This window comes from Erpetoichthys calabaricus, chromosome 7 (assembly GCF_900747795.2).
Source record: "Erpetoichthys calabaricus chromosome 7, fErpCal1.3, whole genome shotgun sequence".
Taxonomy (NCBI): Eukaryota; Metazoa; Chordata; class Cladistia; order Polypteriformes; family Polypteridae; genus Erpetoichthys; species Erpetoichthys calabaricus.
The window spans coordinates 131,906,780-131,922,806 of record NC_041400.2 but is presented as its reverse complement, the minus strand read 5'-3'; the positions used below and the strand labels follow the sequence as shown (position 1 = coordinate 131,922,806).

Below are 16,027 nucleotides of genomic sequence, written 5' to 3'. Positions count from 1 at the left end.
AGTTTTTTGCTAAACTGATCAAGATTTGCTTGAGCACACTGCTAGCTAGTTAGTGTTTGAAGATGCTAGATATGCTTGTTGTTCCTAGGCTACTTTTTCCTTAAAAACTATAATTACAATTAACCACAAACAGATTTTACTGAAAAAATGGATATTCCATTTAGCGATTTAGTCTTTGTGTAGCAAGAACACATCAAAACTGAAAACTAAGTGTTTAACTCACCAATTTTCCAGATCTACTTATAATTTAACTGCTTCTATTTTTGGTGGTGAGGGGGAAACAGCTCATGAAATGACTATATAGTCACACCAACTGTTATTCTTTCTTTGTTATGATGACTTTCTTACAGTGTATGCTGATTGTTCTGTTCACCTTTAAATTGCATTTTGTCCACTCTTGAACATTCAATATTTTTCAAAACGTCCTATAATTTCAGTAAGTTAAGTCTTAAGGATTAATAAGTTAATGATTAGTTTTTGGAAATTAAATATTTTTGCTTATTTTTTCTTATTTGGACAAATCTTGCTGTAGTTTATTTCTTTATTGCATTTCTTCTTTAAAAGATAAAAAAAATTTCAGTCTTTTCAACTTTTACATTAAAAGAGAAGCCGTGTCGCCAAAATTATTCTTGTGTGCATGTGGTTTATCATTGACAATGGGCTGGGTCCTGTTTTACTAAAATGTAAGACAATGTTTGTGCAGAGTAAGATGTATATTTTTATAATTTATGTGCCTCTTGTATTTAAAGTCCATAAGTCAAGAAGCTAAACCTCTCCCTTTAAGTGATTTATTATATCATAACAATGAATGGATATTCAATTTAGTTCTCCACATTGCTGAAAAATGTAAACAGTTTGCCAGGTCACAGTAACCTTGGATGAGTAGTAAAGTGCAACATGCTTTTTTTGTAGGCTTAAAATGAATTAGTTTGACATATATTTGTCACTTGAAAGTGTATTTTTAATAATTAACTTACATTACAGGCATTAAAACTTGCTTTAAATGACTAAAACAATTTTAGTTCAGAAATATAGGTAAACAGCCTCAGAAAAAAGTATGTTAGTAAAACATATGGTATTTTTTTTTTTAATAATGTGGAAGTTTTGCAATCATTGGGAACAAATTCAAGTTTTGTACATTGAATAAAGTATCTATGTGGAAGAAAATCGACTTTACATGATGGATGTTACAAAAATTAGTAGAAGTTTTCATTCTCTCACATTACACTTTTTTCAATTAGTTTTGAGCTGGAATGAATTCCTAAATTAATATAGGATAGGTGTAATCTCTGTAGACTCTGAATACAAACTGTAATTGAAGCAGCAACTGTAGAACCTTATACATTAGTTATTCACAACACAATAACATCATTCCAGACAATTGTCAGGAATTGGAGTACAGTATACTATACAGTTGTTGGTATAAAGATAAAAGCTTAGCAAAAAGCAAAGAAAGACAGATTTACACCATACAAATAATACTTATTTTATTATGTCAGAGAGTAATACTTACTAGTTTTATGAATTTATTTGCTTATGTAAAAACAAGAATGGCTAAAATTGGATAAACTAACAATCTGTAGCTTGACTCAGAAAAATGTTTTTCACAGAACTACATGGTGTTGGTCTTAATGGTTTTGCTTCTAGTGAAATGACTGATTTTCAGCCTAACAGTGAATTCCTTACAAGTACCATTACAAATCAACAAACCTTACAGAGATTTACTGTATTCTGTGAAATGGGTGTTCATTAATTGTGTGCTTGTATTCATTATACTATACCAGGAAAATCATTATAAATATATATAATATATATATATATCTCTCAAGGTAACGGTATTACCATCAAAACTAATTTTAGCAATTCTCAACCTAATTAACTGTCAAAAACGTGAATTAACGATGTGGAGATGAAGATAGGCATATTTTATATTGAACATCACATCTTGTATCTACATAAAAATCACCTGCAACCTTCCCTTATATGAATTCAGCTCTCTATGAATATAATTTAAGTTAATGGGTTCTCCTAAGCTATTAGGGTTCTTACTTGTATACACGCGAACTATTAATTATGCAGTGTGTGCTTTTTATTTCTAAGTACTGTATTTTTAAAAAGTGTCATTTTAAAATATGAGTGTGTTCCAGTGCCCATTTACAATTAAAAAATAAAACACAAATTGATAATATAAGCTAATCTGTCTATATTTGAGAAGAAAATGAAACAGAAAGCTGTTTTGATTGAGCATGCTCAGATTCAGGCACAGACAGAAAGAGGAAATAGACGTACTGTAGAAGCTGGCCATTACGTAGTTTTGGCAGCGATCACCAGTAAATTCATTGGGGCACCTGAGAGGGGAAAAAAAAAAAAAAAAAAAAAAAAACGCAGAGAAAAAAAAAAAAAAAAGACAAGAGAAGAAGTGAGTATCAACCAGAGCAGATTCCTATCATGTCAGTGTGCATCACCAGTGCTCATCACTGTCAAGAAAGCCAGTCTGTGTTCAGACAAAAATAGTTCATTTTCATTTTTACAGGCTTCAAAGATCCATATATGAATATTTTAAAATACTATTACTTTTATCAGATTAATTTAAATGTTTTTTTTTTTTCAATTAATAGGCATAGAAATATTGACCAGATTTTCATTCTGAAGTAGTAAATCAGAGATAGGTAATTTAATTTTTTTAAGGTAGCCACACCCTGCAGTAACAAAATGGCACATTAAACATTGGAAGTCTGTAGGAAACAATTTATAAATGCACAGTAACAAAAACTTTTTCTTTATAGAAAGGAGAAAAAAAAATTATGAAAATTGATCAATCAACTGTTAAATCCCAAAACATGTTAATTTAAAAACACAGGGATTGGCATTTTTAGCAGTGATTAAACACCAGTGATTTGAAGAGCATTTTGTTCTGTGATTGGGACATACGTTGAGGACTTAGGACTCTCAAAGGCACAATGTCTTGACATCGCTCTCCCGTGAATCCTGGTTTGCACCTGGAGGGCAAAAATGAAATAAGAAACAACCCAAATCCAATAAGTGTATCTGTGGTATTAGCTGGAAATATCTTGCTTGAGGTTCAATGAAACAACAACAATATGTTTCTGGACATTGTACAAAGAACTCCTTTGACTTTTTAAATTGAATAATGTACAAGTTCCCATACATTTCTGGAATTAAATCAAAATATAAACAGTTTTCAGGGATCAATGAGAAACTGGATTTTATATTTCTTCTTTCTCTAGTCTAGATTATATCATCCATTCTCTGCTGTCAAGCGAAGCATAATCAGTGTTCTGCTTCAATGCATTTGGCTCAATTACTGTATTAATTGTTGGTGTGCAATTTCCAATTGATAAGAGAAAAAAGCATTTAGTGTAGTTATAAGAAGATATGCTAATTATGTGGGTATCATAGCTCCTAGCTTTTGTGATGGCTTGTAGCTGTTCTGCCAAGCTAGTTATGATATTCTATAGATTTATCTTTGTTTGCTTGTTTCGAGATTATAATTTTATTTCTTCATATAATTATTCAGTGCACCTTCAGCACAAAACACATTTTTTGTTTTTGACCTAAGGTAGTTAACTTGCTCTTGTAATCTTTATAATAACACATTCTGCCAAAAACAGCAGGATTACAGCTTATCTGGTAATTCTGGAGAGCTCTTTGCTGACAGATGCATAGCTAGTCTACTTTTCAATATACTGAAATTAGAGGGGTCAAATCTCTAAGAAGTTCTAAGGACGACATTTACAAATGTGTATTTTCAAGCAAATTTTACTTAAAAAGGAGTGTTGGGGAAGGGCACAGATATTACTTGTTTTCAATGAACACTTTATTAGAAAACACAAAATAGTATAAAAATTAAAAAGCTACAGCTGTACCCACACATGAAATACAAAACACAAAAACACAATAATGCAGCAATGTCAAATTGCCAAATGAAGTACAAATGTCCAGCCCTGGAAGGAAGCACCTTTATTTTCCCATTGTACAACGTTATTGAATGAAAGTATACAGATGTGAGCAATGTCTTTTACAGAATTACAGTAATATATTAATATTTCAAGGGATGCAATAAATGCACCGTAACACTTTACACAAAGTGGTGCAGAAGACGGTCTGCTAATATTTTAGGGTGACAGATTTTTTTGACGATCTTTCCATGGTAAGTAATATTCCTACATTTACCAACAGTTGCACAACAGTATTGACTACCATAAAATACACTGAAAAATGCTGCATATGACAATTTTCTTTTCCTTAGCCTTTTAGGTAGTCTTGGTATACTGGTTATTTACATTTCATGTGCAAAGCAGAAACAGTATATCAAACCCCTGGAGTTGGCAAATGTATGCAGAGGTCTGTCAAACCGTTTCAAACAAAGAATCAATAAAACCCTGTGGACGCAGGTATAGGTCCTGTATTGTGATTAATATAATTATGTCTGTTGTCTCCTGCCTTTTTAGCATACACTTTAATGTCTCTACCATTATGCCAATTTACCTTGGAAGCAATGGAGTGTTAATAAGGCATGTTTGCCAGTACCTTTAACATGATGTATGAACTTGTTAATTATATATGAATACAGTATGTGTTTAAAACATACATACATATATTTAAGTAAAGAATTCATCAACAGCCTTAAAATTTTTTACCTGATCTGCACACAAGTTTCTTTTCTTTCTTTTTTTATTTTTAAACTGTGAGGCTTTTAAACTTTGATCACCAAGTAGTGTTAAATCAGCACTCCTATGCATCTACATATCTTGATCAGCCAAAACTGCTTTCTTACCATCAACCTGTGATTAGCAAAAAAGAACAAAGTGTTTGCTTTTTTAATGACTAAACCTTGCGGAGCTTATAATAAGACAACATGGGCTCTTAAGTTCAGCAGCATTTTTTGCTTAGTCATGGGGGCATTTAAGCAAATACTTAATCTTACAGAACAGTCTGAAACACTCTCTTATGCATCTAATGGACAAGAGCCAAGTGTATCTTTAGGACTGTTGACTGCATTTCTCAATTGCCCATAAGAAATCCTGCATCTGCAGCATTCATTTAGATGATTAAAGTGGGGGTGGGGTGCAAAAAGTAGGGCAAAATGACACAGATGAACACAGATTGCAGAGTATGTTACAGCTTTTAGGCAAATACCTTTGTAGTGTTAAAACCATTGGTTGTAACCAGTAAGCAAAATTATGTGAAATAAGGAAACCAAATGACAAACATTGGTTCAGGACTGGTATCCTTATGCCAAACAAAATGCCAAATATTTGGTACAATACTATAGATAGTCAAGTTTCAAGTGATTTTTGAAAAGGGATTTTAAAATATCTAATGGTAGTCAAACTAAATGATTCATCTCTTTGTACTGCAATTGCCATAATGCAATGCTTCTGACCAAACCAGCAAGCCCGCGAAAGAATCGCAAATCCAAGAATGGCAATCACTTTCTGTTCCCTCCGATACTTGGAGGGATGAAATTTCATGGAGGGTGGGTGCGTCCTGGGAAAGTTCATTTAATTATATACACATATTTTTTGGAGCTGTGACTCAGTTGTAGGCGCCTTCGTTTATTTGTTTTAGCCATGCAGTTTCATTTTTGTGTTTCTATGGCTGTGTCGTCAGCGAGAAGTCATTTGCTGACGGCGGCGGATTCGCGTGCTGAAGTGGCCATGTCGGCGGATCCGGGCATGGAGGGCCACATTACTAAACGAACATGGTATATGCGCTGGTGTGGGCAGTCGCGTTCTGGCGGCCGTACAACCTGGCGTGCACACTTTACCTCAGGTTTAGTTTACAGGTCGTAGCCATGGTAAAGTTTTCATTTAATTAAATAAATATATTTGTACTAAAGTAGTGTCTTTGTGTGGGCACCTTCGTTCATTCATTTTATCCATACGGGCTCGTTTTTTTATTTCCGTTAGTTGAGCTGTTTCTTTTTGGAGTCGTGACTCCGTTAGCTATAAGTCGTTTACTGTTAGGAATTATAATCGCACTTACATTTAATACGGAGCGTTCGTTTACTGTTTTCTTCCATCTGGTGTCGTTTCTGTGTTTTCCGTGGCTGGACTGTTAATAATGTATTACTGTAATGTGATTCACATATGCTGTGTAGTCTGGACGTCTGGGGATTGTGTACTGTAATACTGTAATGTGATTCAGATATGCGCTGAATCGTTTCGTTTTTGTTTTCTCCGTGGCTGTGTCGTTAGCTATGGGCTTGGATTTGTATTTCCGTTAGTTGAGCTGTTTCGTTTCTGAGCCGTGACTCCTTTGCCTGGGAGCTGTTTCGTTTTTGAGCCGTGACTCCTCTGCCTGTGGTGTTTCAGAAGAGCGTTGTAGGCGGCAGTGCGCGTGTGCTTCGAAGTCTGGACGTCTGGGGATTCCGTACTGTAATACTGTAATGTGATTCAAATATGCGCTCAATCATTTCATTTTTGTTTTCTCTGTGGCTGTGTTGTTAGCTATGGGCTCAGATTTGTACAGCCTAAGCAAACGGCTGATTCTGGTACATCTAATCTGTGTTTTCTGTGGCTGTGTTGTATCACACTGGTAGGCGATTCGTGACATCCGGTTTACAACGTTCTCGTTTCTGTGTTTTCTGTGGCTGTGTTGTTAGCTATGGGCGGGTACAACGTTCTCGTTTCTGTGTTTTCTGTGGCTGTGTTGTTAGCTATGGGCGGGTACAACGTTCTCGTTTGTGTGTTTTATGTGGCTGTGTCGTTAGCTATGGGCGGGCTCGTTGCAGTGCGGCAGTGCGCATGCGCTTCGATGCGCCCATCCGGTTTACAACCTTCGGTTAGTAATATGGATAACAACTGATGCATTATAATTGCCAAACACACATATTGTGGATTCTTCTCTTTTAATCAGCTGTGAATAAAGTGTAGATGATTTCTTCCGTCATTGATTTTGGTGTCTCTAAGTCACTAAACTTTAAACAAAAATGCTGTCAGTTCAGTTCCTATTTGGTTCCTATTTCGCTATCAGTGTAGACCAAGGCGGCATGCGGGAAAGACAACTGAGAAGCATCTTAGTGCTTAACCAAGAAACGTTAGATGATGAAAGTCTTCAAACAGTGATGCTTGAATCAGAATTCATCATCAGCAACAGACCCCTTACAAAGATATCAGATGATCCGAATGACTCGGAGGCACTGACATCCAATCACTTGCTGTTACTCAAGACTCCATCCAGCATACCTCCAGGACTTTTTTTCTAAAAATGACCAGTATACAGGAAGATGCTGGAAAAGCAAGTACAAAATAGTGCTAATTTGTTTTGGAAAAGATGGACTAAAGCGTATTTAACAATACTTCATGAATGTCAGAAATGGTTCTCACCAAGACAACATTTTGAACCAGGTGAAGATGTTCTCAAAGATGACACTGTATCTAGGAACTCTCAGGTAATGGGTTGTCATGAAAACAATGCCAGGTCCCAAAGGTGCAGTCAGAAGAGTGTGAGTGCAGACTAAAACCAGCACACTGGACAGATCCATAAGCAATTTGTGCTTGCTCCAAGAAAAAGCAATTAATTGAAATGATTAATCTTAAATTTTGTGTGCTTAAATACTGATTGTGCTTTTACATTTACATTTTAAGTTTTCATTTAACTGTTCATGAATAAATTAAGGCTCTTATCTAAGTAGTGCTGTTGTAAATGATTTTGCCCTTAGCATCAACATTTAGGGGCTGGATATGTAAGAGCCATTTATTTTATTGATAGAAGTATTTTCTTAGTTATGCTAAAATTTTTGACTATATATTAATGCATAGTCTATGAGAGATTCTATTGTAACTCCCACAAGTTAAATTGAGATGGAATATTGACTGGACATAGTACCAAAAAGATATACTGTCATTTTGTATTCCTCTAGTCTGTCATACAGATTATCTTCAGGCCACCACAAAAAGCGAAGGAGATCAGCATCTTCATCTGGAACCTTTACTTGGTAAAACATTGATTTAATATCTGCTATTAATGTGGCTGGTTTTGAATCCTCCAAGCAAAGTATTAGTTAGGTCAGGTCCTTTCAGTAATTGTTCATTCAGTGTGAACCCTTGGTAAGTTGTTGTACAGTCAAAAACCACTCTAATTTTATTTTTCTTTAGATGATATACTCCATGGTGAGGAATGTACCACAAACTATCTTGGCCGAGTGATAACTGTTCTGTGAGTACCTTAATAGCATATCCCTTATCTAAAATGTCTTTCAAGAATATTTTGTAATCCTCATTAAATGTTAATTTAATTAATGTTTTCTTGAGAACAATAGCACTCTGTTCTGCAATCCAACGATTATTTGACATGTTAAGTATCTCATCTTTCAAAGACAAATTTATGCAATTGTGTCAGTCCACCAATTTTGCAGACTCTGAGACTATGGGCATGAACTTATCTTCTTGTGACATTTCCTCTTTCTCCTCACTGCTGTGCTCTGGAAAGTAAGTATTGTATTGCTGGAGTAACATTTGTTCTATTTCCATTACTGACACAAGATTGAGTGTATGTCTTTGCAGTCTTTCATTATCTGACCCCGTTAGCAGACCACTGACAATCCATCCTTCACCTCTACTGTGTATGACCAATCATGGCTCCACGGCTTTAGGGACATTTGTACCTATTAACAAGCCCACCTCTGCTTTTGTCTATGGTAGATGCACATCTTTGAGGCAAGACCATTTTGCGATATTCCTCTAGCATTGGGATGTTCTCCTTTTTTAATAGGAAAAAATTCTGTGTATAAACTTCTGGCAATTCAATAAATATGTTTTCTCATAGCTCCACAAACCTGTAACTCTGATAGGATGGAACTTTTCATTATCCCTTTCCACCATGCTGATAATGAACTTGAGTTCTTCTTCCAGGAAGATTTAACTGCTCTTGATGTTTTTCTGTGCAGAATGTTGTTGTACTGCCTGAGTCTACAAGGGCATAGGTTTATATACAGCTTTCACTCATTTTAGACTCAACTTTCACTGGGGCCAAAGCTAGGACATACTCTTTACCAGCCCTGGTAGCAGTACATGTCTCTAATTCCACAGTGACATATAAACAAGAAATATTCTTCTTTTCTGATGGATTAATGTCCTCTTCTTTAGTGGGTGAGGCTTTATTTTCTATACCTATTTCTTTACTCATATGTAAAATGTCTGGATGTAGCTGAGAACATACTGTATTTGACATTTAATTTTTTCTACACAGTCTTTACTAAGATGTCCTTGTTTAGGGCACTTAAAGCATAAAACTTTAGATTTCAAAAAGTCAATTCTACTTTCATTTTGATCTTACTGCATTCAACAAGCATGTGACTTTCATTTCAAAATAGACAGGGCTTATGTAATGCACAAACAGCTATCTCTGCCATTTTGACTGAGGTGTCTTGAATTCCCTTTTCAGCAGCAACTGTAACAAAACTGCTTCTTCTCTGTCCACTTTTCAGGGGAGACTTCCCTTTGTCAGTCTTTTCCTTTTCCTTCTTGGAAATATGGCTTTGATAAGCTCTACCATGCACAGGATGTAAGGATCATGTAGCCTGTTGTTCTAGAAAGTCAACTAGGTCAGCAAGTCGTGAGCCTGTTTAAATTTTCCTCAGTATTGCAAGCTACTGTATATTTTCCCACTCCTCTCAGTTGGTAGGGAAGCTATGAGAGTACAGTACGAATGTTTGAGCTGTTATCAAATTCAAAACCGTTCTTCACGTTGGATATAATGTTTATACGGCTGCAAAGAAACGATGAGTAATCTCTCAGACCTGCTCCATCATCCGACTTTACTTACAGCCACTTCACTGCTTTGGTTAGGTATGCATCAGCTCTCTGTAGCTGGTTTCCATAATAGCTTTTAAGCTGCTTCCTGGGCTTTTTGTTAACTTCCTCCGGTGGCAGTTATGTACAGCTTTTAACAATTTTATATGTTGAACCTTTGGTAAATTGCACCAAGACGTCTAAGGCTTCTCCATCACCTCTCCCACAGATTTGATCAAATGCTCTAATAAAGTTTGCAAAGGCCACTGGGTCACCTTAAAACACTGGGACCTTTCTGTCAGGTATGTGCACTTTAGATTGCTGTTCATAGTGTAAACAGCTACTTGCATCATAAATTTGCATCTACATTTTTAGGAGCATTGTAAGGGTTTGAATTTAATCAGAGATATTGGTTTTTCAGGAGCCTTGTAAAGATTTGAATTACTCGGAGATATTGGTTTTTCATCTACTGTATTGGAAGGTGCCTTGGGGTGACTTCTATTTTGACGCATCTTCCATAACCAGTTCATATTATCTTCAACAAAAGTATATAAAGTCTTCAGTTCAGCACTGAGACTTTTACGTTTGCTTCTTTTGTTCATCTTCATCACTTTGTAAAGAATAAAACTCCTCACTTAACTCTACATATTCCTTTTTTGCTGCAGAAAATTTTGTTTCAATAATTTTAATTATGTTTTCACAATTCCCTTTATCCTTAAATGTTTTCTATGTACTTTATCAAGTTGGATAACTGTTCATATTTTTCCATACTAGCTACTTGAAGCAACGTTACTTTATATATATTTTCATCAATATCTGATTGGGAATCAATACGTTATTCCAATTAGTCTACCATTAACAGTCATCCAGAAAATAACCTGGGCTGAGCTGGAGTTGTGAGCATCTTGCTGTCGTCATAGACATGCTCTCTCTCTGTTGGGTCACTGATATCAGGAGATAATCACTCAGGCTTCCATGTGGAAATAGTATTTCAATCATGCACCAGGATCGCTCCTTTAAAAGTATTTAAATTCTTTCCTCTTAGCTTATAGAATTACACAAAACAGCACTTTGCCTTTTCAAAAGTTCAGCTTTGCTCGGCAAATGTGCCAAAGCATGCAAACATTAAGATACCTGATGTGTCTTTCAAGTTGTTGTTGTTTTTTTCCTTTGCGAACCAACGTCAAGCTTAAACCAGCAGTTTTCAAACTTAAAATGTAGCTGCTTCTTTCCCAGGTTCCCAAAATCAAGCAGCTGCTGAGTTGGCAAGGTGGGATCCAACAAATGCACATCAAAAGAAATGTCTCAGTCCAATAAAATTTTAAAAAGGTTTAGTGAAAATGTTGCAGTAGCATCTTATATTTTATGATACCTACCACACTTTCTAAACATATTTTTACTCCTTAACATACTGCAGGCTACTCATAAAATTCTTTAAAATCAGTTTGCTTAAAATCTCCAGAAAAAGTGATTTTTGTGTGAAAGAATTTCTCAAGAATCCCCTCTGAAGGCAACAATTAGGCCTATTTTATTTTTATGATATATTAAAATGTTGTTCTTAAATCATAAAAACTGCTTACCTGCAAAGATACTTGATTTTGCTGGGAACATCATTGAGCATAAAGCATTCACCTCCATTTACACAATAGTTTTTCTCTTTCTCACTACATCCTATGAAATGGCCAGTTCCTAGAGGAGGTGTTGTGGTAGAAGCTACAAAGAAAGAAAAAAATTATATTTTTTATATTATGATTAGCGTGTACAATACATAGAGGGATAAAACGTATATAAACTACTATACTGTAAAATCACGAAAAGATTACTGTAGATAGATTAAAGGAAATACTACAGAATTTCATTGTAAACAATAAGATTGCAGGATTTTTTTATTTAGCAAATGATTGCTTAAAACATCCAGGAAATTCAGAGTGCCACTTCAACTAGCTGCAGCACAGTTATGCAAGTAAGAACATTGTAGGACTGCCTATAATACTTCAAAGTGAAAGAAAAAAAGCAGAGAAAGAAAAAAAACTAATATTAGTTTAAACAAGGCATCTCTCGAATCTACTCATTAAATCTGATGTAGTTTCAAGTTCCATAAAATACTACATATAATGACATAGGTATAATAATCATTTACATCCAACAAAACTTGAGACAGAAAATCAATTTGCATTTGATAAAAAAGTAAAAGCACTTAATGACCTCATGCTCTTAAAAGTACAGTATATATTGTCACCATGAAACTAGAGACCTACATTAAGATCTAATAACTTATTCCAGTATTGACCTTGTGGATTCTTGGAAAGGTTCTTCTTTTTCAGGTTTCTAATTTTCTGAATTAATAAGAATTTACAATGAATTTCCAGCACTGCTGGAAGAACATTCTGGACATTCTGTATCAGTTTCAAGATATACTTAGCTACTATGCATTAATCAGGACAAAGCTTGCAGTTATCACCATTAATTACTATGTAAAATTTACAATTATACAAAACTTTAAAGAAGACTACTTTTCAATAAACAAATACTTTTGTTTATACTACAGATTAACTTGCATTGTTTGCCCTGGCACATTTCTTTTATGATTGTGGTCTATAGTATTTTGAAGCTTACAGATCTGATGGCCTTGTACTTTTTTCAAACAGGGTCAAAAAACTCAGCTGGTATGAAAAGGGCTCCTTCCAGGATAAACAAAAGATGGCAGACAAGGGCTGCTGTGAAATATTTATCTCTGATAAAAATACTGTTTTTGGCCTTCAATACAGCTGTTCAATAACTACAGAAACAAACACTGTACTGTATATACAACTATACTGTACAGAGTGGTAAATGTATTAGCCATAAAATGCACAAAAAGGCTATAATCTATAGGAAAAGTAGCTAAAAAGACTTTCGTCCACCTAACCCCTTGCTTTCATCTCATTATCAACTCAGGAGGCACAATGTGTATTTTTTATATACCTATATAGTATATACACATGCATGCCGACATATAAACAATACTGTTTAAGAAGAGGGCAACTGCATAAGTGATTGAATTTCATAAACCTCCTTCACAAGAGAACACCCATAAAAAAAGAATAAAACAGCTGTTAGACCATTTACTTCTAAAATAAAAAGACTATACTCACCATAACCATACATGTTATTTATTTTATGAAAATGAAAAAACATATTTAGACTATGCTACTAAATGCAGGAAAACAAAATAGTGTTTCTTAGCCATGAGTTGGTAGGAACTAATTATAGTCTATTTGTTTAAAATCTGTACTGTTTTATAAACAGTTTTACATTTCATCTAAATTAAACCAACGGAACCTCTGTGCTTAATATGAGAAACCCAAACAATATGGAATTGGAAAAAATAAACAGGAGTTCATTTATACTCCATTATAAAAAGTATAAAGTTAAATCTTACCAAGAATGATTTTCATTTAAATATTATTTAAAAATAAAAGAATAACTGTTTTATTACTATCAAATTAAAATAAACTTCAAATTAGACACTGAAAAGTAATTCACTATTACATTTCACAAATACATTACATAACATTAAATAAAAAAGTATACACCACTTATTTTCACTTTCTCAAAATTATAATTTACTTATTCAAGTTTCCCACAAGTTTAAAAACAAGTATTCTCATCTAACACAAATAGGATATTACAATTAAAATAGATATAGATAGATAGATAGATAGATAGATAGATAGATAGATAGATAGAAAGATAGATAGGACAGTTAGTTTATTAATCCCAAGAGGAAATTCACAATTGAACTGCACTCTTTTATTGCACTCTTTCTCAACAGCCATTCTTGCCTACAGCACACAGTCATAATAATTTAGCAAAATACGTACATGTAAGCTTATATGTAATAATACAAGATATAATTCTATTACATTAACTCTCTGTTCTTTAAACTATTCAAAATGTGAAAAAGAAAATATCAACTATAAGGATATTAAGGAAATCTGTATTTGCAAATGAATAAAAAACAACTTGAATCACATTACTAAGCCTTTGACTTTCTTTGCCTTACCTGAAAGCATTTTAAAATGTCAGGAAGCATAAAGATGCATTTGAACAGCAAGCTGGAACACTTCATTCTCCTAATACTCTCAGTGCTCTGCAAAGCATTTGCACTCTCCTGTTAGTCTAGATCAAGACTAACTTTTTTAAAAAACCTCTTTTTTACGTCATCAGTTCTATTATTGACTTGAAAGCTTATTGAAAGGAAAGACGTCAGTGTTGGCATTAGAGCGTAATAAAATTACCAACCTGAAATCAAATAATCAAGCTAGGAAGGGAAAAGAACACTCAGAAAATGAAATGACAAATATTTTCCTCCTTTATGTCCTGGGATAAGAGCTTACTGCAAGAGCACAAATAAGCCTCATAGAAGGCTATTACAGTGAATCAATACTCAGATGCAAGTCTTAATTTAAGTTCTGCATCCACACAAGGGGAATGCCAAAGGTGATCCCTCATTCTAACTGCTTTATTTACCAAAAGCCTCACCATTTGCTAGTCACTTTAAAAAGTAATTAACAGCAGAGATACATTTCAGATTTTTTTTCTAAACAATTTGCCACCAAATGATTTGATAAACGATATAATTTTTAGAGTTGTGATCCTGGCTGCCCTGGAAATCCCATCTAAGGAATGGAACATATTAACATCACCAAATACTAAAGAAGAGGATTTTTTTATGTTTAACTTTTTCTCAGATACATGAAACAATCAAAATTTATTTTGAATTTAATTTATTGAACCTCTTGGTACAGGAACCATAAATGTAGATACTTTTAACCACTATAAGGCAAACTCTCAAAGACTACTGTATTTAGTACATAGTCTTGAGGTGACTGAGTGTTGGTAAGGGCTGGTCCTTGTGTTGTACCTAATGTGCTCTTATGACCCTCAATTGGATTAAGTGCATTGATTTGTGAATGAGTGGATGGATACAAAGAAATGTGGTTAAAAATGGAAGGTATTTAGATTATTATGGGTAAACAAGTAATATTCTTGGATTTTTTTTTTTTTATATTCTTTGATTTTATATAAATTTGTCTTGTGATTGTGGTGTTTATACCTTGTAATCCTTAATGCAAGTAAATGTTAAAGGGTTTCTTAAAGGCACATTAATGAAGAGTGCTGTTTTGTATCTAAAATAACAGCAGCTGCAATATAGTACTATTTGGTCCTCTACTTTTAATGGTTGTTGGCAATACAGTAATATTTAGTACTTGTATTGCTATGTAGTTTACAGTACATAAAAATAAGTGACCAGAAAAGAAATGAATCTTAGCATTATATCATTTCATACTTCAACATTTTGCAACTGCTGACCAGCCTACTTCTGCCAAATTCAAACCTGCTTGCTCATATGAAGTTAGAGAAAAAATAACACAGGCACATCAGCACAGATCTGGCAAAGGTTTAAATTTAGATCTCTGTTCACAATTATCATTGCTTCTCTTATCACTATTACTGTTACCAAAGTGGGTTGTGAGGTGTCCAACCACAAATCAGCTCTCAAATACTATATAATATCATTCAATTAATTATATAAAAACAGTTAACTGTGTAAACATATCCTTAATCAATATGCATCATAAAATGACACTGTCTCCCGATGGCAATTCAACCCTTAAATATCCTTATGACAAGGATAAGATTGTTTGTCTGCAAAAAACAGGGTGACCTAACTTTTAAACTCCAAAGTTCATTTACTACGTTTATTCAGATGTATCTATATCAAAATGGGCTGGTTAGAATATATACACTGTTCAGAATTACTTGTGTAACACGGTTGTCATAGTTTTTTTTTTTTAGAAGCTATTTTCTTTATGTGATGATGTCTATATTAGACAATGTGATTCACATTAACACAAAATTCCTGTGTCCTGTGGTTACTAGCACTTCCAAGACTGCAAGATCAATCAAATTATTTAAGGTTCAGGAGGGGCAAAAAGAGAATGATGTAAATAGGATAATGTAAATTTGGTGTTAGTAAGAACACATTTTGCTTTCAATTATTGAGAAAAAAAATCTATACAGTAAACTATCCAAAATGCAAGAGTGTGTTCAAACCCACCCTGCTAATTACAGGCTAATCAGGACACCTGGTGTTACAAGTAAATTAAATGAAGTTGATTGTAAAAGGCACTACTGAAAACAGCCATCTGTTGTTAGCATATTAGTGGATAGTCACTAGTAACTTAGACAGGAGCCACACAAATTAAGATGTTTGTAAGGAACAA

The 16,027-nt window shown here is 34.2% G+C and overlaps 1 protein-coding gene across 6 annotated transcripts in view; it reads right to left on the bottom strand.

Moving 5' to 3' along the window:
• The window catches only part of nrg1 (neuregulin 1), a 169,151-nt gene that overhangs the window by 33,817 nt on the left and 119,307 nt on the right, over nucleotides 1-16,027 (bottom strand). For 4 of the 6 annotated variants that reach the window (XM_028805397.2, XM_051929583.1, XM_051929584.1 and 1 more), the window contains 2 exons: nucleotides 11,339-11,471; nucleotides 2,290-2,348 (listed from right to left, as the gene is read on the bottom strand). In XM_028805397.2, the coding sequence (XP_028661230.2) occupies nucleotides 2,290-2,348; nucleotides 11,339-11,471 (192 nt within the window). Of the gene's footprint in view, nucleotides 1-2,289; nucleotides 2,349-2,931; nucleotides 3,000-11,338; nucleotides 11,472-16,027 lie in introns of all 6 variants that reach the window. The other 2 variants (XM_051929582.1, XM_051929586.1) reach the window with 1 other exon arrangement.